This window comes from Oncorhynchus mykiss, chromosome 6, assembly GCF_013265735.2.
Source record: "Oncorhynchus mykiss isolate Arlee chromosome 6, USDA_OmykA_1.1, whole genome shotgun sequence".
Lineage (NCBI taxonomy): Eukaryota > Metazoa > Chordata > Actinopteri > Salmoniformes > Salmonidae > Oncorhynchus > Oncorhynchus mykiss.
The window spans coordinates 19,806,625-19,832,848 of NC_048570.1; the positions used below are offsets into that span (position 1 = coordinate 19,806,625).

Below are 26,224 nucleotides of genomic sequence, written 5' to 3' on the forward strand. Positions count from 1 at the left end.
CCCGACAACACGCCCCTCAGGGAGAATCCCCTCGGGGTCAGTGGAGGCTACTGAAGAACTGAAGAGACGAGATAAAGCATCAGGCTTGGTGTTCTTAGAGCCCGGACGATAAGAAATCACAAACTCGAAACGAGCGAAAAACAGCGCCCAACGAGCCTGACGCGCATTAAGTCGTTTGGCAGAACGGATGTACTCAAGGTTCCTATGGTCAGTCCAAACGACAAAAGGAACGGTCGCCCCCTCCAACCACAGTCGCCATTCGCCTAGGGCTAAGCGGATGGCGAGCAGTTTGCGGTTTCCCACATCATAGTTACGTTCCGACGGCGACAGGCGATGAGAAAAATACGCGCAAGGGTGGACCTTGTCGTCAGAGAGGGAGCACTGAGAAAGAATGGCTCCCACGCCCACCTCTGACGCGTCAACCTCGACAACGAACTGTCTAGAGACGTCAGGTGTAACAAGGATAGGTGCGGATGTAAAACGATTCTTGAGGAGATCAAAAGCTCCCTGGGCGGAAACGGACCACTTAAAGCACGTCTTGACAGAAGTAAGGGCTGTGAGAGGAGCTGCCACCTGACCGAAATTACGGATGAAACGACGATAGAAGTTTGCGAAGCCGAGAAAGCGCTGCAGCTCGACGCGTGACTTAGGGACGGGCCAATCAATGACAGCTTGGACCTTAGCGGGATCCATCTTAATGCCTTCAGCGGAAATAACAGAACCGAGAAATGTGACGGAGGAGGCATGAAAAGTGCACTTCTCAGCCTTCACAAAAAGACAATTCTCTAAAAGGCGCTGGAGGACACGTCGAACGTGCTGAACATGAATCTGGAGTGACGGTGAAAAAATCAGGATATCGTCAAGGTAAACGAAAACAAAGATGTTCAGCATGTCTCTCAGGACGTCATTGACTAATGCCTGAAAGACAGCTGGAGCGTTAGCGAGGCCGAAAGGAAGAACCCGGTATTCAAAGTGCCCTAACGGAGTGTTAAACGCCGTCTTCCACTCGTCCCCTTCCCTGATGCGCACGAGATGGTAAGCGTTACGAAGGTCCAACTTAGTGAAAAATCTGGCTCCCTGCAGGATCTCGAAGGCTGAAGACATAAGAGGAAGCGGATAACGATTCTTCACTGTTATGTCATTCAGCCCTCGATAATCTATGCAGGGGTGCAGAGACCCGTCCTTCTTTTTGACAAAAAAAAACCCCGCTCCGGCGGGAGAGGAGGAGGGGACTATGGTACCGGCGTCAAGAGCTACAGACAAATAATCTTCGAGAGCCTTACGTTCGGGAGCCGACAGAGAGTATAGTCTACCCCGGGGGGAGTGGTTCCCGGAAGGAGATCAATACTACAATCATACGACCGGTGTGGAGGAAGAGAGGTGGCCCTGGACCGACTGAACACCGTGCGCAGATCGTGATATTCCTCCGGCACCCCTGTCAAATCACCAGGCTCCTCCTGTGAAGAAGAGACAGAGGAAACAGGAGGGATAGCAGACATTAAACATTTCACATGACAAGAGACGTTCCAGGAGAGGATAGAATTACTAGACCAATTAATAGAAGGATTATGACAAACTAGCCAGGGATGGCCCAAAACAACAGGTGTAAAAGGTGAACGAAAAATTAAAAAAGAAAGGGTTTCGCTATGATTACCAGAGACAGTGAGGGTTAAAGGTAGCGTCTCACGCTGAATCCTGGGGAGAGGACTACCATCCAAAGCGAACAAGGCCGTGGGCTCCCTTAACCTTTCTGATCTCCCCATCCCGGATCCGGGATCGTGAATACAGACTCAAGCTCATTACCATAACGCAACGTTAACTATTCATGAAAATCGCAAATGAAATGAAATAAATATGCCATCTCTCAAGCTTAGCCTTTTGTAAACAACACTGTCATCTCAGATTTTCAAAATATGCTTCTCAACCATAGGAAAACAATCATTTGTGTAAAAGTAGCTAGCTAGCGTAGCATTTAGCGTTAGCATTTAGCGTTAGCATTAGCGTTAGCATCCAGCACGCAACATTTCAACAAAAACATAAAAGCCTTCAAATAAAATAATTTACCTTTGAAGAACTTCAGATGTTTTCAATGAGGAGACTCTCAGTTAGATATCAGATGCTCAGTTTTTCCAAAAATATTCTTTGTGTATTAGAAATAGCTCCGTTTTGTACATCACATTTGGCTACCAAAAAAACCCGAAAATTCAGTCCTCAAAACGCGAACTTTTTTTTCAAATTAACTCCATAATATCGACTGAAAACATGGCAAACGGAAGTGTGCTTTCTCTCCTGAATCCCAGGAGAAAATGCCCGCACCTGAAGATTACGCACAAATTTAGACAAAGGACACCGGGCGGACCCCTGGAAAATGTAGTCTCTTATGGCCAATCTTCCAATGATATGCCTACAAATACGTCACAATGCTGCCGAAATCTTGGGGAAACGGCAGAAGGTCTAAGCTTATTCCTGTCGCATTCACAGCCATATAAGGAGACATTAGAAAACAGAGCTTCAGAAATTCTGCTCATTTCCTGTTTGATGTATCATCTTGGTTTCGCCTGTAGAATGAGTTCTGGGGCACTTACAGACAAAATCTTTGCAGATTCTGAAACTTCAGAGTGTTTTCTTTCCAAAACTGTCAAGAATATGCATAGTCGAGCATCTTTTCGTGACAAAATATCGCGCTTAAAACGGGAACGTTTTTTATCCAAAAATGAAATAGCGCCCCTAGAGATGCAACTGGTTAACTGTCTGAGAGGAATGTCATGTTCCCGAGCCCAGGTCTCGTCCATAAAACAGCCCTCCGCCCCAGAGTCTATCAAGGCACTGCAGGAAGCTGACAAACCGGTCCAGCGTAGATGGACCGACAAGGTAGTGCAGGATCTTGAAGGAGAGACAGGAGTAGTAGCGCTCACCAGTAGCCCTCCGCTTACTGATGAGCTCTGGCTTTTACTGGACATGAAGTGACAAAATGACCAGCAGAACCGCAATAGAGACAGAGGCGGTTGGTGATTCTCCGTTCCCTCTCCTTAGTCGAGATGCGGATACCTCCCAGCTGCATAGGCTCAGCACCCGAGCCAGCAGAGGAAGATGGTAGTGATGCGGAGAGGGGGGCAACGGAGAACGCGAGCTCCTTTCCACGAGCTCGGTGACGAAGATCAACCCGTCGCTCTATGCGAATAGCGAGTTCAATCAAGGAATCCACGCTGGAAGGAACCTCCCGGGAGAGAATCTCATCCTTTACCTCCGCGCGGAGACCCTCCAGAAAACGAGCGAGCAAAGCCGGCTCGTTCCAGTCACTGGAGGCAGCAAGAGTGCGAAACTCAATAGAGTAGTCTGTTATGGATCGATTACCTTGACATAGGGAAGACAGGGCCCTGGAAGCTTCCTCCCCAAAAACAGAACGATCAAAAACCCGTATCATCTCCTCCTTAAAGTCCTGATACTGGTTAGTACACTCAGCCCTTGCCTCCCAGATTGCCGTGCCCCACTCACGAGCCCGTCCAGTAAGGAGAGATATGACGTAGGCGATACGAGCTGTGCTCCTGGAGTAAGTGTTGGGCTGGAGAGAAAACACAATATCACACTGGGTGAGGAACGAGCGACATTCAGTGGGCTCCCCAGAGTAACACGGCGGGTTATTGATTCTGGGCTCTGTAGATTCGAAAGCCCTGGAAGTGGCCGGTGGATCGAGGCAGAGATGGTGAATCTGTTCTGTGAGGTTGGAGACTTGGGCGGCCAGGGTCTCAACGGTATGTCGAGCAGCAGACAATTCTGCTCGTGTCTGCCTAGCATCGCTCCCTGGATCTCGACGGCTGAGTGGAGAGGATCCGAAGTCGCTGGGTCCATTCTTGGTCAGATTCTTCTGTCGTGCACGTGATAGAGGACCCAAAAGCGGTTTAACAAAAACAGAGTTCTTTAATGTCGAAACACAAGTAAGACATAGATCCTCTTCAAATGGATATGATGGCAAAATAAACAACCCGCAGAGAGGGCGACAAATGAAACATAAAGTCCTTCTGAATATCACAGAAGAGTTCCCCTTCTAGCAGCAGAGGAGAATAGCTGGGTTAGAGTCCTCTTCTAGCAGCAGAGGGGATTAGCTGGGTTGTAGAGGACAGAGGTACTTGATCACACGTAGACTCAGATGAACAGGCAGATTCCGACAGGACAGGACAAGGTTGAAGCAAACAAGACGATAGTTTGGTTCTGGCATGAGAAACTCAAACGAGAATCTGACAAAGACAGAAGCAGGAACAGAGAGAGAAATAGAGACCCAATCAGAGGGAAAAAGGGAACAGGTGGGAAAAGGGTGAACGAGGTAGTTAGAGAAGACAAGAAACAGCTGGGGGAAGGAGGGGAAGAGAAGGCAACCCAATACGACCAGCAGAGGGAGACAGGGTGAAGAGAAAGAACAGGAACAAGACACAACATGACAATACATGACACAAATGCATGCTTTTCAACCGTTCCTTGCCTGCACCCGCCCGCCTGACTAGCATCACCACCCTGGACGGTTCCGGCCTAGAATATGTGGACAACTATAAATACCTAGTTGTCTGGCTAGACTGTAAACTCTCCTTCCAGACTCATATTAAACATCTCCAATCAAAAATCAAATCTAGAATCGGCTTTCTATTTTGCAACAAAGCCTCCTTCACTCACGCCGCCAAACTTACCCTAGTAAAACTGACTATCCTACCGATCCTCGACTTCGGCGATGTCATCTACAAAATAGCTTCCAACACTCTACAAAGCAAACTGGATGCAGTCTATCACAGTGCCATCCGTTTTGTTACCAAATCACCTCATACCACCCACCACTGCGACCTGTATGCTCTAGTCGGCTGGCCCTCGCTATATATTCGTAGCCAGACCCACTGGCTCCAGGTCATCTAGAAGTATATGCTAGGTAAACTCCGCCTTATCTCAGTTCACTGGTCACGATAACAACACCCACCAGTAGCACACGTTCCAGCAGGTATATCTCACTGATCATCCCCAAAACCAACACCTCATTTGGCCGCCTTTCCTTCCAGTTCTCTGCTGCCAGTGACTGGAACGAATTGCAAAGATCGCTGAAGTTGGAGCCTTTTATTTCCCTCACCAACTTTAAACATCAACTATCTGAGCAGCTAACCGATCGCTGAGCTGTACATAGTTCATCTGTAAATAGCCCACACAATCTGCCTACCTCATCCCCATACTGTTTTTATTTTATTTACTTTTCTGTTCTTTTGCCAGTATCTCTACTTGCACATCATCATCTGCTCATTTATCACTCCAGTGTTAATCTGGTAAATTGTAATTATTTGCTCCTATGGCCTATTTATTGCCTACCTCCTCATGCCTTTTGCACACACTGTATATATACTTTCTTTTTTCTACTGTGTCATTGATTAGTTTATTGTGTTTTTGGCTTGCTTATTGTTTACTCCATGTGTTGTTATCTGTGTCACACTGCTTTGCTTTATCTTGGCCAGGTCGCAGTTGCAAATGAGAACTTGTTCTCAACTGGCCTACCTGGTTAAATAAAGGTGAAATAAATCACATAAAAATAAAAGACAACCGCATATCACAGTCATAGTCAGACATGTTTAAGGAATCAAGGTGCTTACCCAGGTCTAAGCCAGGTTCCTTGGTGTCCACATCCCTAAGGGCCTAACATGGTCCACACACACCCGCACAGTCGTGACGAGGGCAAGGCAGCGCCTCTTCCCCCTCAGGAGGCTGAAAACATTCGACATGTGCCCTCAGATCCTCAAAACTTTACAGCTGCACCATCGAGAGCATCTTGACTGAGTGCATCACTGCTTGGTATGGTAAAGTCACCGCCCTTGACCGCAAAGCGCTATAAAGGGTGGTGCGGACAGCCCAGTACATCACTGGGGCCGAGCTCCCTGCCATCTAGGACCTCTATATCAGGTGGTACCAGAGGCGGGCCCAAAAAATGGCCAAAGACTCCAGCCACCCAAGTCATAGACTGTTCACTATGCTACTGTCCGGCAAATGGTACCCGAGCATCGGCTCTCGGACCAACAGGCTCCAAGGCAGCTTCTACCCCCAAGCCAAAAGACTGCTATATAGCCAGACTGCTAAATAGTCAATTCATGGTACCCAAACTATCTGCACATCAGACATAGAATTATGCAATTTCACAGTGTCGAGCTCAGGAATATGGACTTGTGGGATAAGAATAGTGGTGTGTGTGTGTGTGTGTGTGTGTGTGTGTGTGTCTCTCTCTTTTTATACAGATCCACTGGTTCAAGAAGACAGTTGAGCAACTTTTAAACCTTTACTGCAGGGTGCTAAATTAGGGTCACACAGAGTGTTTATTGGTAGTCTTTAACACATCTACCTTGAAACAACAGAATACATGTCACACACATGGTTGTGGGCTTAAAAAAACAAGACACCTGTTCCATGTCAGATATAGAGTTGGAATGTGTTCAATTTTGAGTTTGCATCCAAATATGACACTTTATACACATCACAGAAGTCTGAAATATACAAAAACCGTTTGACATAGAAACACTGGATTTTTCATGTCATTTAAAAAAAATATTTAAAAATATGAATAACATTCCACCCGTGAGGCCACTAGAGGGCGTGTTGGTTATTTGACTGCAGGAAAGGAAGTTGCAAGGTGAGGAATGTACTGCAGTATGTCAGGTATGTATTACATTTGCTTTGGGAGCAATGAAAAAATCTATATGTTTGACACTTTACCGGACCCACGCGTTACGACCATAGCTCTCCCGACGTCGGGCCACGTGACAACTGTTGAAGAAGCATCTCTGCTGTGTGTATTGCCTGTGTGCAGGTGTTTAACTCCACACTCCTGTACAGGTGATCTTGGGCCTGCTGCTGCCTCCATCCATCCTGAGTCTGGAGTTCAAGAACAAGGATGAGATGTCATATATGCCCCAGGACCAGGACACTTACCTGCAGGAGAAGGAGGAGGAGCCTGAGAAGCCTGCCAATGAGAAGGAAGAAGAGGACATGGAGTTCACAGTAAGATCCTACTGTGAGACGCAGTACAACTCCGTGGTGAGAGCACCCACCTCAGCCCCGCCTTCAGACTATACACACGCAGGCTGTGTCTGAAATGGAAGCCTATTAGTATTCCCAATAGGAAACAGGGCGCCATTTCGGATGCACCCTTAGCCAGCGATATAGGCCCACAGTTAACAAACACACACCATTGTTATTGTCCCTACACACCCATCCAAGCCTTGTCCCTATTCTGACCAACCGGAGGGGTAGTAAGAATGCCCCTCCCCAAAACCTACCTGCCATCCTGCTTCTCGTTTCCTGTCGTGTCGGCGAAGACGTGGTTGTGGAGTTGTAACGTCTCAGTCTGTTTGCCTCGCTCGGCTCCTTGTGGATGTCCCTCTTCCCACCTCTCTCGCTTTCCCTTCTCTTTCACTCTCTCTATCTCTCCCCTCCCCCATCTCTCTCTTCCTCTGTTCTGTTTCTTTCCTAGTTAAGGTCTTACTAGAGGTACAGTATCGTATGCGACTGCTGCCCCTCACTCTCCCCTGTGGCTCTGGCAACAGCGCATCACTCCGCATGCTGCTGACAGAGGGTGTCTCATCTGATCTATGGCAGCAGCTTCAGCTGCTCAGGTTACATAACTGTGCCTGCCTGCCTATCTGCCGGGTATATGCAGATGCACATTCTGTGGCTGTGTCCGAAATGGACCCCTATCCCCTGTATAGGCACTACGTTTGACCACGGCCCATAGAGCTTTAGTCAAAAAATAGTGCACAATATAGGAGGTAGGGTTCCATTTCAAACACTGCCTGACTGTTTGAACACTCTCTCTCAATACAGAGCAGGCAATTGGTGACTCGGTCCATCTACATAGACATTGCGATACATATTGTCATCTGCATTCAGTCAGCCAGCCGGCACCAAAACTCACTGGCATCAGGAGCTTATTGAGAATGCTGATGAGAGTCTTCCCAAAACACTCAAAGGATTACATCTGTCATGAGCTCTTCCGCTTGCCATTGTGGGCTGCTGGTTTCTGATTGTTCAAATGCAGCCCAGAACACAAACTGTATGAATCAGACAGATTCATACAAATATATACTAGGCTACAATACACCCAGGGGGGATTGTATTGCAAGTCAGCCTCAGATGCCTCAAAAAACACACTTTAATCGCCAACTCTCCCAGTCCATATGCAGTTAAAATAAGCACGTAGGCATGGCAGTGTGATTTTCACACCGCAGGGTGTCTCTCCCTTATCCCTTGACATGCAATACAATGCAATACCATTCACTGACTCCCCAACTGTGTGGTGTAGTTTGGGCATCCATGATCATAACCTCTGGGATTTGACTCCCCCATTATGGATGGCAAACTATGTTAGAGTCCTAGAAATGGACTTCAGACATAGACATATTTATTTTTCCTATCTGTCCTCTATCTCTCTCTCTCATTTTCTCTCTTCTTTTCTCTCTCTCTCTTCTTTTCTATCCCTCTCTCTCTTTCGATCTCTCTTCTTTTCTATCTCTCTCTCTCTTTCGATCTCTCTTCTTTTCTATCTCTCTCTCTTTTTCGAGCTCTCTCTCTACTGTCCGTCACTGTCATCTGAGACTCAAACCATAAGTGTTTGTCTGCGACATGTGTGTTATCATCCCCACCAGCACTTAATGTCGCTAACATGATACATTCAGAATGAGTTTGTCTCTGCTTGCTACTGCTCATGCAACTATGTATATGAACAGCTCTAATGCTCTTTCATGATTTCCTCCCTCTCTCCTGTATTTTTGTATCTCTCTCCCTCCCTCCATCCCTATCTCTCTCTCTCTGTCTCTCTGGGTGTGATGCACCAGGCCATGCTGGGTAAGGTAAGCACGGAGGCGTCTCGTAAGAAGGGCGTGGGGGAGGTCCAGAATAGACACCGGCTCATCCCCATGGGCCGGAAGATCTACGAGTTTTACAACGCCCCCATCGTCAAGTTCTGGTTTCACACAGTGAGTCTGCTGTCAGGGCTTGTTGCTACCTAGAACCAGAACATTAGAATGTGTTTTAACAGAGAACCCAGTAGATAGATGCAGTGTGTGACACAGCGTGTCTCTTTCTGTGTCGGTGTCTGTGTCTGTGTCCGTGTATGTGTCTGTGCCAGTGTCTGTGTCTGTGTCAGTGGCTGTGCGCAGTGTCTTTGAGCGATGTCTGTGCCTGTGTATGTGTGCAGTGTCAGTGTCACTATATGTGTCTGTGGGCAGTGTCTGTATCTGTGTGCATTGTCTGTGTCTGTGTCTGTGTTCAGTGTCTGTGTTCAGTGTCTGTGTCCGTGTCTGTATCTGTGTCTGTGTGCAGTATCTGTGCCAGTGCCTGTGTCTGTGTGCAGTGTATGTGTCTGTGTTCAATGTCTGTGTCAGTGTCAGTGTCTGTGTGCAGTGTATGTGTCAGTGTCTGTGTGAAGTGTATGTGTCTGTGTGCAGCGTCTGTGTGCAGTGTCTGTGTCTGTGTCTGAGTGCAGTGTCTGTGTACAGTGTCTGTGTGTAGTGTCTGTGTGCATTGTCTGTGTCTGTGTGCATTGTCTGTGTCTGTGTTCGGTGTCTGTGTGCAGTGTCTGTGTGTAGTGTCTGTGTCTGTGTCTGTGTCTGTGTCTGTGTCTGTGTCTGTGTCTGTGTCAATGTCCAATGAAAACATCACAAGCCCTCCCCAATAGGGGGCATCATCTTTTATTCGTGGAGATAAAAAACACTCAAAGGAAAGCTGTTCTCCCCCTCCCTATAAATGTATGGGTCAGAAAAACCCATATCAAATGAATGGATTCATTTTATGAACAGATACACGGAAGTGGTCAGATGACGCGGATGCTTCACTACAGGACTATTTTGCTAGCACAGACTGGAATATGTTCCGGGATTCATCCAATGGCATTGAGGAGTACAACACATCAGTCATTGGCTTCATCAATAAGTGCATTGGTGACATCATCCCCACAGTGACTGTACGTACATACCCCAACCAGAAGCCATGGATTTCAGGCAACATCCGCATCGAGCTAAAGTCTAGAGCTTCTGCTTTCAAGGAGCAGGAGACTAATCAGGACACTTATAAGAAATCCCGCTATGCCCTCAGACAAACCATCAAACAAGCAAAGCGTCAATACAGGATTAAGACTGAAACCTACTACACCGGCTCTGATGCTCGTCGGATGTGGCAGGGCTCGAAAACTATTACAAACTACAAAGGGAGACCCAGACGCGAGCTGCCCAGTGACGAGAGCCTACCAGACGAGCTAAATGCCTTTTATGCTCGCTTTGAGGCAAGCAACACTGATGCACGCACGAAAGCACCAGCTGTTCTGGATGACTGTGTGATAACGCTCTCTGTAGCCGAGGTGAACAAAACTTTTAAACAGGTCAACATTCACAAAGCCGCTGGGCCAGACGGATTACCAGGACGTGTACTTAAAGCATGCGCGGACCAACTGTTACAGTATGTGTCTTCACTGACATTTTCAGCTTCTCTCTGACTGAGTCTGTAATAACTACGTTTCAAGCAGACCACCATAGTCCCTGTGCCCAAGGAAGCGAAGGTAAACAGCCTCACCGGGGCCAAGCTTTCTGCCATCCAGGACCTATATAATAAGCGGTGTCAGTGGAAAGGCCAGTGTCAGAGACTCCAGTCACCCAAGACTGTTTTCTCTGCTACCGCACTTCAAGCGGTACCGGAGAGCCAAGTCTAGGACCAAAAGGCTCCTCAACAGCTTCTACCCCCAAGCCATAAGAATGCTGAACAATTAATAAAATCGCCACCGGACAATTTACGTTGACCCCCCTCCCTCTTGTACACTGCTGCTGCTCGCTGTATGTTTGTTACCTATGCATAGTCACTTCGCTCCCACCTACATGTACAGATTACCTGAACTAGCCTGTACCCCTGCACACTGACTCGGTACGGGTGCACCCTGTAAATAGCCTCGTTATTGTTATTCTTATTATGTTACTTTTTATTTTAACTTTTTATTTTAGTCTACTTGGTAAATATTTTCTTAACTGTTCTTGAACTGCAGTATTGGTTAAGGGCTTGTAAGTAAGCATTCCAAGGTCAAGTCTACACTTGTTGTAATCGGCGCATGTGACAAATAAAGTTTGATTTGATTTGATACTTGGTCAGGGAATCATCATGATCTGCTTTGCATTCAAAACCATCCTCTGTGATATTACCTCTCCTGCAGCAGTTGTCTTATCTACAAAGCAGCCATGAAAATGAATATGAACACAGTCTTGTCACACTGCATTGTACTTTTTACCTCACTGCAGTTCAATAGTACATTTGTTAGGTTGGGGAAAGGGATTCAAACTAGCTTAGTTCATAACTCAGGCTTCATGAGGTCACTACATTACGTGAATCGCCTCTAGATTTTGATGAGACCCTGAAGGTTTGCTGCGATTCTGTGCAGTTAGTTTTTTGACAAACTATCACTTGTTCTGCCTGTACCTAACTTGTCTGTGCTAAAACAATTTGAATGCCTTCTAAGACTACCTAAGACCCACTTATGACCCACACCTTATGTCGTCTGTAAGACCCTCTGCGTGCACTGAAGACTCTTCACATGCTCCGGGAGGCCCTGACACTGTGTGTTTGTCCCCAGATGGCCTATGTGGCATACCTGATGCTGTTCAACTATATTGTGCTGGTGAAGATGGACCTGTGGCCCTCACCGCAGGAGTGGATAGTCATCGCTTACATCTTCACCAATGGCATCGAGAAGATGAGAGAGGTAGGGCAGGACACACATATACAAAGAGATGGTTCAACTCCAGGATTTCTCAATACAACTCCAGGATTTCTCAATACAACTCCAGGATTTCTCATGGATATTTCAATACAGTCAAGCATGCGCAGGTCTATAACACAGACACATGTTAGAGAGGTGGGTGGGTTGCATGTTATGAAGTGTGTCATTCTAGTAAATCAACACAGATTTTCCAATGCAAGATCAAATAAAGTACAGGAGCTAAATGACAGTGACCATATGAAATGATCCAACTAAGAGCCCTGCACTCCATGTCATCCTCCTAAAACAACATACATTTGCATTCGTCATCATTTCCAAACCTGTACCTATTTATGTAGATCAAATTCTTCAGTGACCTTTTATAGGCCAGCACGGCTCTCTTTCTCTTTCCCTATCTCTCCCCCCATCCCTCCCTCCTTGTCTACCTCCCCCAGATTCTGATGTCGGAGCCGGGGAAGCTGTTGCAGAAGGTAAAGGTGTGGCTTCAGGAGTACTGGAACATCACAGACCTCATGGCCATCCTCATCTTCTCTGTGGGCATGGTGCTCCGCCTCCAGGAGCCGCCCCTCATGAGTTACGGCCGGGTCATCTACTGCGTTAACATCATCTATTGGTACATCCGGCTGCTCGACATCTTTGGCGTCAACAAATACCTGGGCCCCTATGTCATGATGATCGGCAAGATGGTGAGGGGGGCGGAGTCTGTCATTGGCAGGGTGCACTTGCACACTCCCAGTCATGGATTTAACAATAGCGGAAAATCCCTCAAACTAATGCTTACACCAGTCCAATGCTTTGAATTCCATGATGTGGATTGTGCAAATGCAACCTTCGGGAAAAGGGTAGAGAATCTGGTTGCAACCTATCTTTTGGTTTGCCTGTCTGTCTTTCTCTCTGTCTGTATGTCTGCATGTCTGTCCATCTGTTTTTCTCTCTGTCTGTATGTCTGTCTGTCCGTCTGTCTTTCTCTGTCCGTCTGTCTTTCTCTGTCCGTCTGTCTGTCTGTCTGTCTGTCTGTCTGTCTGTCTGTCTGTCTGTCTGTCTGTCTGTCTGTCTGTCTGTCTGTCTGTCTGTCTGTCTGTTGGCGTCTAATGTTCTACTTAATTGCTCACTTAATGACATTTCTATGAAGATGAATGAGTATTATCAGGTTCCAACATTCTCCCTGTCTCCCTTTTTGTCACACTCTGTCTCCTCCCTCCCACTCCTTCTCTCTCTCAGATGATTGACATGATGTACTTTGTGATCATCATGCTGGTAGTGTTGATGAGTTTCGGAGTGGCCAGGCAGGCCATCCTGAATCCCAATGAAGACCCGTCCTGGATGCTGGCTCGGAACATCTTCTTCATGCCTTACTGGATGATCTATGGAGAGGTGTTCGCTGATCAGATCGACCGTAAGCCCACAAGGGGTGGTGGATGTGGGGGGAGGGAGTGAGGGGGAAAGGGTGGTGGAGTGGTGTAGAGTCGAGCTCGGAGTGTAAGGCTGCCCACCCCTCCAACACATACACACACACTCAGGAGACTAGCTGAAGTCATCCAGGTGCTGAAATGCCATGCACTTGGAACCTCTCAGTTCCCCCTCGTTTCAAGGGGAACAATATTAGTGCAACGAAAGACATTGGTGGCCGGATTGGTTCTTATTCACACTGGTCATGCAAATTTTAAATTGCGGTAAAAAATACCCATATGATATTTTCTGACAACAGCAGAGGACAGATCACTAACAGCTCACCTTATCTTAGTGATGAGGTCAGGTGATGTCTAACAGCAGGTAACATTTCTTAGTAATTTAGTAATCGACTCAAATAAGGAACATGACTGCTCTCTGAATGCACCATCTGTTTTGAGGGAGTGCGTGTGTGTGCGTGTGTGAGAGTGTATAGAATGGAAGGACTAGCCCAAAGCTGGAGATCTGAAATAATGCTGTCATTCTTTGTTTCAGATGTACATAGTAGGAAGCTAAAGCACAGGCTGAATTCAAAACTCTGGATGATCGAAAATCAGTTTCGAGCTCATGGAACCTGGCGTAATAATGGTCCATACCAACATTGCTATGTTCAATCAGAATGCCAGTAAATCGATAATTAGACCCACCCCCGTCCCGTCCCCTCCCTACACCATTCCAGCCTCACTGCCATACCATCACTGCACCCTCATCTAGGGGCTGCTATTGAGTCAGATATGCACATAGAGATGGATAGAAGGTACACTTTTCACAAAGCCTGTTTTAGCATGGGCAGCGTCATTGAAGGTTTTCCCCATTTTAATGTAGTCAACTGGGTGGGACTTTCTATGGGTTGTGGAGGGAAGAATTCCATACCGGTCAGCAGGAGGGATCAGGCAATTAATTATACTCCTGAGCAAATATTTCAGCACTTCAGCTGGCAGTAAATCCCCAACCTACACTTTATGCTTGTTCAGATTATATACACTGCTGCACAGTAGGTGGCAGTATGCAGCTTTTTTTTATGGACCGCCAATGAACTCATAGAAGTAGAAGAGATGGAGATAGCCCTCAGTGGCGATGCCCAAGCTGTCACAGATGCTATAATGGCCCAGATATAAAGATGAGTCCTCTATCTATCTCTATGAGATAGCCCTCAGTGGTGATGCCCATGCTGTCACGGATGCTATAATGGCACAGATATAAAGATGAGTCCTCTATCTATCTCTACGAGATAGCCCTCAGTGGCAATGCCCATGCTGTCACAGATACTTTAATGGCCCATATATAAAGATGAGTCCTCTATCTATCTCTATGAGATATCCCTCAGTGGTGATGCCCATGCTGTCGCAGAAGCTATCAATGGCAAAGATAGGAGGCGTGTCCTCTTTACCATCTCTATGGTTAAGCATGCAGCACGACATAGTGACAGGTCAATAACTGTGTTTCATGGCAGTAGCACTCTTGTTTGGTTTATTTTTGTTTATTAATTTGTTTATTTTGATGACATTACTAAATCTGAAAGGGAACTAGGATTGCTACAGACATGCTACTTTGACATTTTCACTATTTTGTTTGATTTTGGAAAAGTAAGCCTGCCAGGTAAACCCAGTCATTATTGCCATCCCCCAATGCCAGCTCTGCTATCACTAAAACATGATTGTAACATCACTACAATGTCATCTAGACACACAAACTCACAATAATGCACTCTCAACCATACTCTCATGGATGTGCAAATACTTGTGCACACTTGTAAATACAGCCAAACATACACAAACACACACACTCAAACACGTGCAGATTCGTATACACACACACACACACACACACACACACACACACATGCACACACACAGACAAACATATCATACCCTGTCATCATCTGCAATCTGTTTTTTCACGTGGTTCAGTTGTCAGAGTTTTTAACCCAATTTATTTGAGTGTAAAATTGTGAGATAGAGAGATAGCAAATTACTTCAGTTCTCTACCTTTGGGCTGCCTTGTGTGATCAATTGAAATCCAGAGATGAGTATGAATATAATGATTCATAGGCAAACAAACGAATGAGCATCCAAAGTGAAAGTGCTGAGTGTCCCCATTATAAGCCACAGCAACTGAACCATCACTGATGGAAAAAACATATGATGTATCTTAAATACATGTCAATGTATCTTAAATACATTTCAATTGATCTGTAGTATAGTCATTATTCAGCTAGGCTATGGCACGCATACGTGACAATATATTTTAAACATCATGCCATGTTTAAATATATTGGGAATGCAAGTTATTGACAATATATTTTAGAATATATTGTGAGATACACATTTCAGCACATAACACCTTTCCATTCTAGAGCTCACTCCTTCCTATCCCCTACAAAAAAGATGCATATATTCAGTATATTATGCCTCTTGCTTGTTTGCTAAACTTGAAGTATTTGTTGTTCTGTTTATTTGTTGGTTTATTTATTTTAGATGTCAGCGTAGTGATTGTCTGTTTGGTGGGAATGCCTGGGTTTGCTCGTATGTACCTTGTTTGTGTTGTATGTTGACATCTTTCTTTCATTTGATTTTATGTTCGTTTTATGTTGGCTTGCCTGTCTAGTCGTTGTCTCTATGAGAATTTGTTTTGACACACAACTGGCTTTTACAATATGTTTGTCTTAATTAATAATGTTTGTCGGAGAAACTCTCTTTAGGCTGGCTACTCTTTTGTTTTGTCATATGACAAAATAAACGGGGTAGCTTTAAGAGAATTTGTCTTGTGACACAATCTGTGACACCTTGTGTGTCACCCTGACCCTGTTGTTGTGTCATTCTGACCCTGTGGTTGTGTCATTGTGCTTAGCTCCATGTGGCCAGAATATCACCACAGAGGACGGGCATGTTGTGGCTCTGCCGCCCTGTAAGACGGGAGCCTGGATCGTTCCTGCCATCATGGCCTGCTACCTTCTGGTGGCCAACATCCTGCTGGTCAACCTGCTCATCGCTGTTTTCAAGTACGTTCTCTCTCTCTCTCACTCGCTCTATAGACCTACACTTTCCTTACGCCCACTCAGTTATACATACCATTGCCTTGTCCAGAGACCACCCCAAGCCCTTACCCTCCAGACACTTGTGGAGATCTGAGAGGATTTGATAGGTTTAAGCAAATTGATTGGTTTAGGCCAGGAGGAATTTTCCCCATATTGCTTACACCTGCCCAATCCTGTCAGACCTCCACAATTGCGGGGAGGTAGGGTCTCTCAAAGTTGTTATTTCTGGACACGGCCAAAAATGTGCATAGGATGGGTTTATTTTACTCTCCCACACCCACTCTGTTTACCAGGGCCCATGCACAGCATACTTGTACATCACCAGGGTTAGTTAGCCACCTAACTTATTTCCATCTGTGATCCTTGTTTGTTTACATAGCTTAACAAGTGATTACTTTACTAATTACCAAACATTGCGTATGAGAGGACAGTTCCAGTACAGATAGAGATTAAGTGTAAGAAATATACTGTGAATACACCTCTGTTTTACTGGCATTTTCTTTCAACTGTAAATGTAGGAAGATTGCGGTGAGTTTAGTAGTAGAAGTAGTAGCAGGCATAGTCGTAGTAGTGGCTGTAGTGGTAGAAGTTGTGGTGACGGTAGTAGCACTAGCAGATCGGTGGACAGAAGGATGAATGAATGAGTGGATGGATGATTAAAGGGTAAGTGTTTCAAAACTACACTGAACAAAATTATAAACTCAACATGCTAAAATGTTTAAGATTTTACTGAGTTACAGTTCATATCAGGAAATCAGTCAATGGGAATAAATGAATTAGGTCCTAATCTATGGATTTCACATGACTGGGAATACAGATATGCATCTGTTGGTCAGATACCTTAAAAAAAATGGGCCTCACAATGGGCCTCAGGATCTCATCACAGTATCTCTGTGCATTCAAATTGCCACCGATAAAATGCAATTGTGTTCATTGTCCGTAGCTTATGCCTGCCCATACCATAACCCCACCGCCACCATGGGGCACTCTGTTCACAACGTTGACATCAGCAAACCGCTGGCCCACACCACTCCATACACGTGGTCTGTGGTTGTGAGGCCAGTTGGAGTTACTGCCAAAGTCTCTAAAACAATGTTGGAGGGGGCTTATGGTAGATAAATGAACATTACATTCTCTGGCAACAGCTCTGGTGGAAATTCCTGCAGTCAGCATGCCAATTGCACAGTCCCTCAAAACTTGAGACATCTGTGGCATTGTGTTGTGTGACAAAACTGTACATTTTAGAGAGGTATTTTATTGTCCCCAGCACAAGGTGCTCCTGTGTAATGACCATGCTGTTTAATCAGCTTCTTGATATGGCACACCAGGCAAGTGGGTGTACTATCTTGGCAAATGAGAAATGCTCACTAACAGGGATGTAAACAAATGTGTGCAAAACATTTGAGAGAAATAAGCTTTTTGTGCGCCTAGAAAATTTCTGTGATCTTTTATTTCAGCTCATTAAACATGGGACCAACGTTTTACATGTTGAGTTTATATTTTTGTTCAGTGCATATTCCATCTGCATAGGGTTGGTTTGACATTTTGGTTGTTACTGTCTGTTGTCATAGCAACACCTTCTTTGAGGTGAAGTCCATCTCCAACCAGGTGTGGAAGTTCCAGAGGTACCAGCTCATCATGACCTTCTACGAGCGGCCCATCCTCCCCCCTCCCCTCATCATCTTCAGTCACATGACCATGGTCCTCAAGCACCTGTGCTGTCGCTGGCGTAAGCACGACGATGACGAGAGAGACTATGGGCTGAGTGAGTACATGGCCTAGGCCTTTAGAAATGTATCCTTCCTTCTTTCCTTTTACACTTCATGTTGCTTTTCTTCATCCTTCCATCACAGAGCTCTTCATCACTGAAGACGAGCTAAAGAAAGTGCATGACTTTGAGGAGCAGTGCATCGAGGAGTACTTCCGCGAGAAGGATGACCGCTTCAACTCCTCAAATGACGAGAGGATCCGAGTGACATCAGAGAGGTTGGGCATGGGCAAACATAATCCTGTCATACTTAAGTGCAACATACTGTATCTCCTCACTCTCTATCTCTCTGTGTGTGTGTCTCTCTCTCTCCCTCTCCCTTATTTTCCATCCATCTCTCTCTCTTTATCTCCTTTTTCTCTGTCCGTTTCAGAGTGGAGAACATGGCCATGCGCCTGGAGGAGGTGAATGAGAGAGAACACTTCATGAAGTCATCTCTGCAGACCGTGGACATACGGCTGGCCCAGATGGAGGAGCTGATTGGTCGGATCGCTGTGGCTCTTGAGCGAGTCACGGGGGTGGAGCGGGGGGAGGTCAACAAGGCCCGCTCACGCACCTCCTCGGACTGCACAGACTCGGCCTACATGCTGCGTCAGGGTGAGTGCCCAGATGCGGCTTACATCCTGCGCCAAAGCAGCTTCAACAGCCAAGAGGGGAACTCCTACCGGCTCAATGAGGGTGCAGAGGGCTCCATGTCTCCGCCTTCCCCCACCGGCCTGGCCACTCGCACACGCAGTCACTCCTTCTACGTGGGCGGAGGTCTTGAGCGAGCTGGGGCCGACAGGGCCGAAAGGGCCGACCGTTTCCTCAAGGAGCGCTCCTTCAGCCTGCACCGAGCCAATAGCTCACAGTCGGTGGCCTCGGGTACCGCCCCCAAGGAGTCTAAGCCCCTCCCACTGGCCACGCTGTCCATCTCCCAGCAGCACCGCCCCTCTTCCTGCATCGACATCTATGTGTCGGCATCCGAGGAGGCGGGGCCAGCCGAGGTCTTCTCGGACCCGCTGAGGATGGGCCCTCCCCTCCGGCACGACTCTTCGCTCCATTCTGAGATTATGGAGGCGGTGCTGTCGAGCGGGAGGGACTACAGCGGAGGCAGCGGATTGGGCGACAGACACTCGGAGGGTGGTGCAGTGTTCGAGGACAGCGCGGCTGCAGACCTGTCGCTATGCTCCGCCCACCTTCTCCCAGATAACACCATGCCGACCTGGGACCTGGACCCCTCCCCACCCCCGTCAGCGGGGCCACTGGAGCGCTCCAAGAGCAGCCGTTACCTGTCCACTGGCGGCAGGGGCTACCTAGAAGAGACTCAGCTGGTCAAATCTCACAGCCTCATGTTTACACCGCGAGGCTGCTACGGAGGCCTAGGGGCAGGGGTTCAGGTGAAAGCGGCTGAGTACACCAGCATCACCGACTGCATAGACACCAGGTGTGTCTCCGCCCCTTACTCCACCGCAGAGCGCTCCCACTCCCCCGGAGGCTCCACCTCATTCCCCTTCAATAAGCCCCCGGACTTGGGCTCCTCCCACCCAGAGCGCGAGGCCGAGCTCAGCCACACAGAGTCAGACCCTGAAGACCCAGAGGACCTGGCCCCGGCCCCCGAGCCCCATCGCATGGGGAGGGGCTTAAGAGGGGCGAGTGGGACCCCATTCTGCTCACCCTTCTCCAGGCTGGAACGAGCTAACAGCTGCTCCTCAGATGACTCCTCCCACCCATCATTGGCCCCTCCTTCACACAGAAAAAGCCTGTCGGTCAGTGAGAGGATGGAGAGGGGTGCAGACCGTGGGGTTCTGGGGGGACCCAGGAACCCCTTCCTGAGGAGCAAGTCAGGGGCACGGCCCGACACCAAGACAGACAGCCTTTCCATGAGAAAGCTGACCACCCCCTCTGCGTTCAGCAGCTTCGACAGTAGACACAACTACACGTGACAATGATGAAGAAAACAGGACAGGGACAGGGCACACTCTGTTACTATACAGGACCATAGGGCCAGCCAGGGGTAAAGGCAAGGGTCATGGGGAGGGCTCCTACCAGTGTAAAACAAAGTGCTATGAAGCTAGGGTAGTTCTTACCTCCTCCTGAAGCTGACTCTTGTTGTATGTTTGGTGATGGAGGGTATGTGCCGTGTCTGTCTACCATCTTTTTAGTCAAGTCAACACATTGTTACTGTAATGCATCACGTCACAGAACACTGGTGTAGCCCAAATAGAAAGTATAAAAATGACATCTCTGATAGGACAGTTTAGTCAGTCTTTAGAAAATAATAAACTTGGCCACCTGACAATATAAGACTGGAGGTCAGAATTGTCACCTCAACCAAAATTTCCTCAGGTTCCCTAGTTTCCTCTTTGCCCTTAAACTGCCCATACTCATGGATATGACTCTACACTTCTGTGCTTCCACCACTGAAATAGCACTCTGTCTTTCCACCACTGAAATAGCACTCTGTCTTTCCACCACTGAAATAGCACTCTGTCTTTCCACCACTGAAATAGCACTCTCTTTCCACCACTGAAATAGCACTCTGTCTTTCCACCACTGAAATAGCACTCTGTCTTTCCACCACTGAAATAGCACTCTGTCTTTCCACCACTGAAATAGCACTCTGTCTTTCCACCACTGAAATAGCACTCTCTTTCCACCACTGAAATAGCACTCTGTCTTTCCACCACTGAAATAGCACTCTCTTTCCACCACTGAAATAGCACTCTGTCTTTCCACCACTGAAATAGCGTTCAGTCTTTTCACCACTGAAATAGAATTCAGTCTTTTCACCACTGAAATAGCACTCTGTCTTTCCACCACTGAAATAGCACTCTGTCTTTCCACCACTGAAATAGCACTCTGTCTTTCCACCACTGAAATAGCGTTCAGTCTTTTCACCACTGAAATAGCGCTCTGTCTTTCCACCACTGAAATAGCACTCTGTCTTTCCACCACTGAAATAGCGTTCAGTCTTTTCACCACTGAAATAGCACTCTGTCTTTCCACCACTGAAATAGCACTCTGTCTTTCCACCACTGAAATAGCGTTCAGTCTTTCCACCACTGAAATAGCACTCTGTCTTTCCACCACTGAAATAGCACTGCATGCTACAACAGTAGCAACAGTAGTAACCTCATCCCCAGGGTAATTGTACATACCGCATATAAGCCTGAAACACCACCGACTCAAATCTGGCCAATGTGGTAGTAAAAAATAAAAACTACAAAAACATTTTTGATCTTAGCGAATCACACGACTGGGCGTTGTGTCTCCTATTCAAAAAACTTGTGCGACGCTAGCAAGACGGAGGTGGGAAGTGCTCAGATGGAGGTGATTGATTACAAATAAAGCCAATGGCTATGGATTATAACTTTTTCCTGATCTTTCTGTTGGGATAATGAAGGCCACGTTTGAAGTTTTGGTCCACCAGACTGTCCAAGCATGCATAAGCGACATAAGCGGTCGCTTCCGGGGGCCCCCCACCCCCCCAACAAAACTCAGTCTGGGAACTCAGTTGAGGTCTCAACTTACTGTTGAGAGATAGAATAGAAGAATACACACGGTGTAAGTTCGAAATTTGGTTGTGCATCAGCAGTTATTGTTTTCTTGTTTTGTCATTCAATGACAGTCATTCAATTAGCCATGTCAGCTAACAATTTTTACATTGATAAGTTAGTCTAGCCAGTTATCTAAACAGTGCCCAGGGGCCCAAATTGATTTTGTTAGTCACGCTCACTCAGATATCATTAACATTTCATAAATCATGGCAAAATGGGTAGAGTTGCAGGAAATTAGATTTAAATTGCAAAAATGTCTCTCTGCCGCATGGCAAAATGAGTAGAATTGTATGAAATATGTTATAAAATTGCAACATTTTATCTCCGTGTCATGCCAAAATGTGTAGAACGGCAGAAAACGTACTTAAAAACTGCAAAATGTTATTGCTGCCCCATGGCAAAATCAGTAGAATGAATGAAATGTGTTAGAAATGTGCTACATTTTCTCTCCGCCCCATGGCAAAATTTGTAGAAAATGAAATGTAAAATTACTAAAATTATCTCCACCGTCAAGAGGGGGGCCACTAAACATTTTGCCCTGTGTCAGAGCATTGGAGGGGGGGGGGGGGGGGGGGGGGGGGGAGAGTGTCTGCTGAACTAAATTACAGCAGTAGTGACTATAGTAAAACACATGGACACCAGTCAGCTGGGGATGACTTTATCAATGGATAGAGACAATGAGCATTGTGCAGGTTGAATGTCTAGACATAATAGGGCTCTATTATGTATAATGCATGTTCCTGGTTTAAAATCCATGCACATTGACAGTCAAGTAATATTGACTCAATAGATTTCAGGGGTCAAAATCAGGGCAGTAAAATCGATTACCTACAGGACCTGAGTAACAGGGAAGATGATAAATTTGATTAAATGTAGACTCATCATGTGCCTATCTATTTACTTGTTGTCCTATCCCCAGTCATCCGGGCTTAGTGTCATTGTGGCCTACAATGTAAAGGCATGAACAAAGTGTTAACACATACACATAGTCATACATGCACTCTAATGCCAGCAAGGTGTGTGGAATGGCTGAAGGAAAGCCAAAACAATTCCTCTAATGTAACAGATTGTTTCATAGGCCCAGCCTCATCATTATTTCCCTTGGATTAAATCTGCTCAGTGCAAAACTCAAAACTGGGCACCAGAGGGGGCTGTGACCCTGTTTAAGGAGTCCTTCATCCCAAGCAGTAAACCAATGTTGAAATTAGAACACATCAAGATCAGCCTTTTCAGCAAGAAAACATCAAGCATGTCTGGTAATGGCATTGCACGTTCCTTTCATTCTTCTGGCAGCAGCATTTTGTTGCATGGATCTGACACCTGCTAGTCTCGGGTAGCCAGATATGGTAAACTACCGATCGTTGGATCTATACTTCCTACATTGTTTGGACGTTCATTCATGATTTCGAAGCACCAGACTAGACTAACCAGAGTAATCGTTTAGAATGATCATCTGAAAACAGCAGAGAATAGTCTGCACAACATGTAAGACTACATAATACTGTACATTGTAGGCTAGAAGAGAATGGTTAGAGAACTGAATTCCACAAGATGGAGTTATTTGAAACATTTGCAAAAGAGTCATCTCTATGAATCATATGCATTTTAAGAGACATAGAGGCACCTTTCAAGTTGATGTAAATGGCAGAGAACCAGTTTTTTTTCATCTCTTAATTTATTACAACTAAAAATATCTGACAGGAGTGGAATACCTGTTACAACATGTTTGTATTGATGGAACATGATGAGTAACATTTACATCACAGGTTCTCAAATTAGTTATTTTTTATATTTGATCATTATTAAATCACTTCAATTTAATTGCACTGCAATTGTTTTGATTGATTATATTTGACTATTTTGTTGCTTACAATGAGTAATTGAACGGCTGTTTGAAGTACAAACGGACTATTTATATCTTTTCAGTGCTATTTTGTCTAATTGAAAGTATTTTGAATTATTACAAGGTTTTAACATTAATAAAAGGTGTCACCTATAAGCACTAAAAACGTATGTATTATATGATTCACTTAATATATTATGTGATAAATTACTATATTGTACATCACAATCATATTTAAAGTATTTAATAATTTGCTATATTGTATGTTCATGAGCAGCTGTCAAAAAGAAATACAAATATATATATTTTTAATGTAGGTTGGATATTTCAATGCAATACTCCACTGCAAGCATTACCAAACTGAGGGTGTCTTTCAGGAGTAACTATTTGAAATTCACAGTAACTTAAACATCTACATATATCTGCACATTTCTTTTGTTAGTAATTCTTCTCACAAATCGACTAACCCATGGTATCCTTTCCCTGTATTTCGCAACTGTTGGGATAATGCATTTCTGAAGTGTTTACAACATTTTTTCTTACACTGGAGAAAGGCATTGATTTCATGGCTAAGAACATGCGTAAGAACTAAGAGAGAGAACTAGGAGAGATAACTACTTGATGCCTTTTGAGGGGGAGGGCTAGCGGCTCTCTGTGTATCTTCATTATTGATCTGAATGTTTAACTTTCCTTATCAATGTCCAATACCATTGCAGGGTGTTTTCACACATTTCCTATGCTGCTTCTTTGTCTTGTAAGGTTGTAGATTCGCGAGTGACGCTCAGCAAATGAAGGAAATGTGTTGTATGAGCTGAAAACCAAAAAATAAGGAATATTTCAATCTCTCTTGAGCAGACAGGCCTCCACTAATCACTGTGCTTATGCATTCAACCCACATTTTCATGGGACTCCCACATCAGTTGTGTTCCATGAAACCCAACCCTCCCATCCATTTTGTGGGCACAGGAGTCAAAGTTGAAACCAACTATGAGCTTTAATACGATCACAAAGTGTGAAGAATAGTTTGCTGGGCTTGGAGTTTTGTTGAAAACTAGTGTAAGCACATCCAACTTTCAGGTGCAGGGGTACGTAAAGTATAGTCATGAAAAATAAATAAATACCCGCACAATGTTGGACACTCCTGTTGTTAGTTGTCGGTGGGGTTTTGTCTCACAATACATGGGATAGATCACTTTTTCAAATTTGTAGTTGAAAAATAATCTTTAAAATAAGTTAACAAACTTTTTAAAAGATGTCTGAACATCTCATTGAACACGCTCATTGAAGGAACATTAGGTGACAATAGAGGAGAGATGAAGTGATAGTTTGGTTACTCCTTGGCTTTTTGTCCAGGCACTGGTTTGGGTCCTGGGTCCTTTAACTAACCTCAGTGAATGGGCTGTCAGCCCTCCAGGGGACATAAGAGATATTTTTATTTTCATTATGGAGAGGGACATGCAAGGACAAACATGTCCATAGCACTTCTAACTCATGTGTAAATGCTCTGTAAATGTTTTGTATATGTTGCTGTGGCTGTTGTACAATATATCAATATATAAAATAAAAGGGAGGTCTATGTATGTCTGAGGACTCTGACACAGAAATGACAGTAGCCTAATACTGAGAATTGTGCCAATGTGATCCAACAAAACCTAATGTACAGTATTTTTTAAATATTTTCCTATACTGTAGCATACAGCTTTGTGAATCATAGACTATGGTTATAATTCAAATAGGTTTTTATTTCCCCTCAATCTGTTGGTGAGTAGGCTACTCGTATGCTAAAGAGGAGTCCAAGCACATGTTTTCTGCAATAATGCTGATATTGTAGTTTTACTTGAGGGGACTTATCTTCCAGCAGTCTCACTTTATTTAGTGTCCTTTAATGCATGCAGCTCTTCCACTGATGATGTACAAAAATACATTCTGTGAAATTGATGAAAGAGAGAGAGTGCGAGATAGAGAGATTATAAATTGTGTCACAGTGGTGAGTATTTGGATGCAAATGCAAATCTGTATTCTTCAATATGAATAGGATCACGTCTGGCATGCATTATTAAATAAACACATGAATGCATAACCATGGTGTCCCCGTTGTAGGCTATTTTTCAATGTGTTATGAAATGGATGCATCATGTTTACCAGGAACACAGGGAAAAAAGAATGTTATAACGAACTGTCGTTAACACCAGAGCAACCATGCTCAGTCAATGGAGGAAAATTCTCTGCAGTCTTAGGGCATTTTCACACATAGTTCTGAGCTATAGTTTGAATCAGAATTAGAATATTTGCTACACTGTATTTACATTTTTGGGGGGTCTGGTTGGTTTCACAATGCCAAATGTCAAACAAACTAAAATGCCTTAACAAAACCACATGTTCATGTAAGTAATTTGTTTATGAAAAATGCTCACGTTAAATACATCTATGATCATCTTGTTTCTCATGGTCTGACTGTCCTTTAGGTGCCTTTTGGCAAAATCCAAGCGGGCTGTCAAGTGCCTTTTACTGAGGAGAGGCTTCCGTCTGGCCAGTCTACCATAAAAGCCTGATTGGTGGAGTGCTGCAGAGATGGTTGTCCTTCTGGAAGGTTCTCCCAGCTCCACAGAGGAACTCTGGAGCTCTGTCAGAGTGACCATCGGGTTCTTGGTCACCTCTCTGACCAAAACCCTTCTCCCCCAATTGCTCAGTTTGGCCGGGTGGCCAGCTCTAGGAAGAGTCTTGATGGTTCCAAACTTCTTCCATTTAAGAATGATGGAGGCCACTGTGTTCTTGGGGACCTTCAACGCTGCAAAAATGTTTACGTCCGGATGAAAAG

At 45.3% G+C, this 26,224-nt stretch overlaps 1 protein-coding gene across 6 annotated transcripts in view; it reads left to right on the forward strand.

Moving 5' to 3' along the window:
* The window catches only part of LOC110525413 (transient receptor potential cation channel subfamily M member 3), a 156,362-nt gene extending 134,242 nt beyond the window's left edge, over positions 1–22,120 (forward strand). For 2 of the 6 annotated variants that reach the window (XM_036979553.1, XM_036979557.1), the window contains exons 17-26: positions 6,850–7,050; positions 8,847–8,987; positions 11,624–11,752; positions 12,205–12,456; positions 12,992–13,166; positions 13,715–13,807; positions 16,070–16,220; positions 17,828–18,021; positions 18,110–18,242; positions 18,398–22,120. In XM_036979553.1, the coding sequence (XP_036835448.1) occupies positions 6,850–7,050; positions 8,847–8,987; positions 11,624–11,752; positions 12,205–12,456; positions 12,992–13,166; positions 13,715–13,807; positions 16,070–16,220; positions 17,828–18,021; positions 18,110–18,242; positions 18,398–19,949 (3,021 nt within the window). In that variant the 3' untranslated portion in view covers positions 19,950–22,120. The remainder of the gene's footprint in view (positions 1–6,849; positions 7,051–8,846; positions 8,988–11,623; positions 11,753–12,204; positions 12,457–12,991; positions 13,167–13,714; positions 13,808–16,069; positions 16,221–17,827; positions 18,022–18,109; positions 18,243–18,397) is intronic. The other 4 variants (XM_036979558.1, XM_036979556.1, XM_036979554.1 and 1 more) reach the window with 3 other exon arrangements.
* The last annotated feature ends 4,104 nt before the right edge of the window (positions 22,121–26,224 follow it).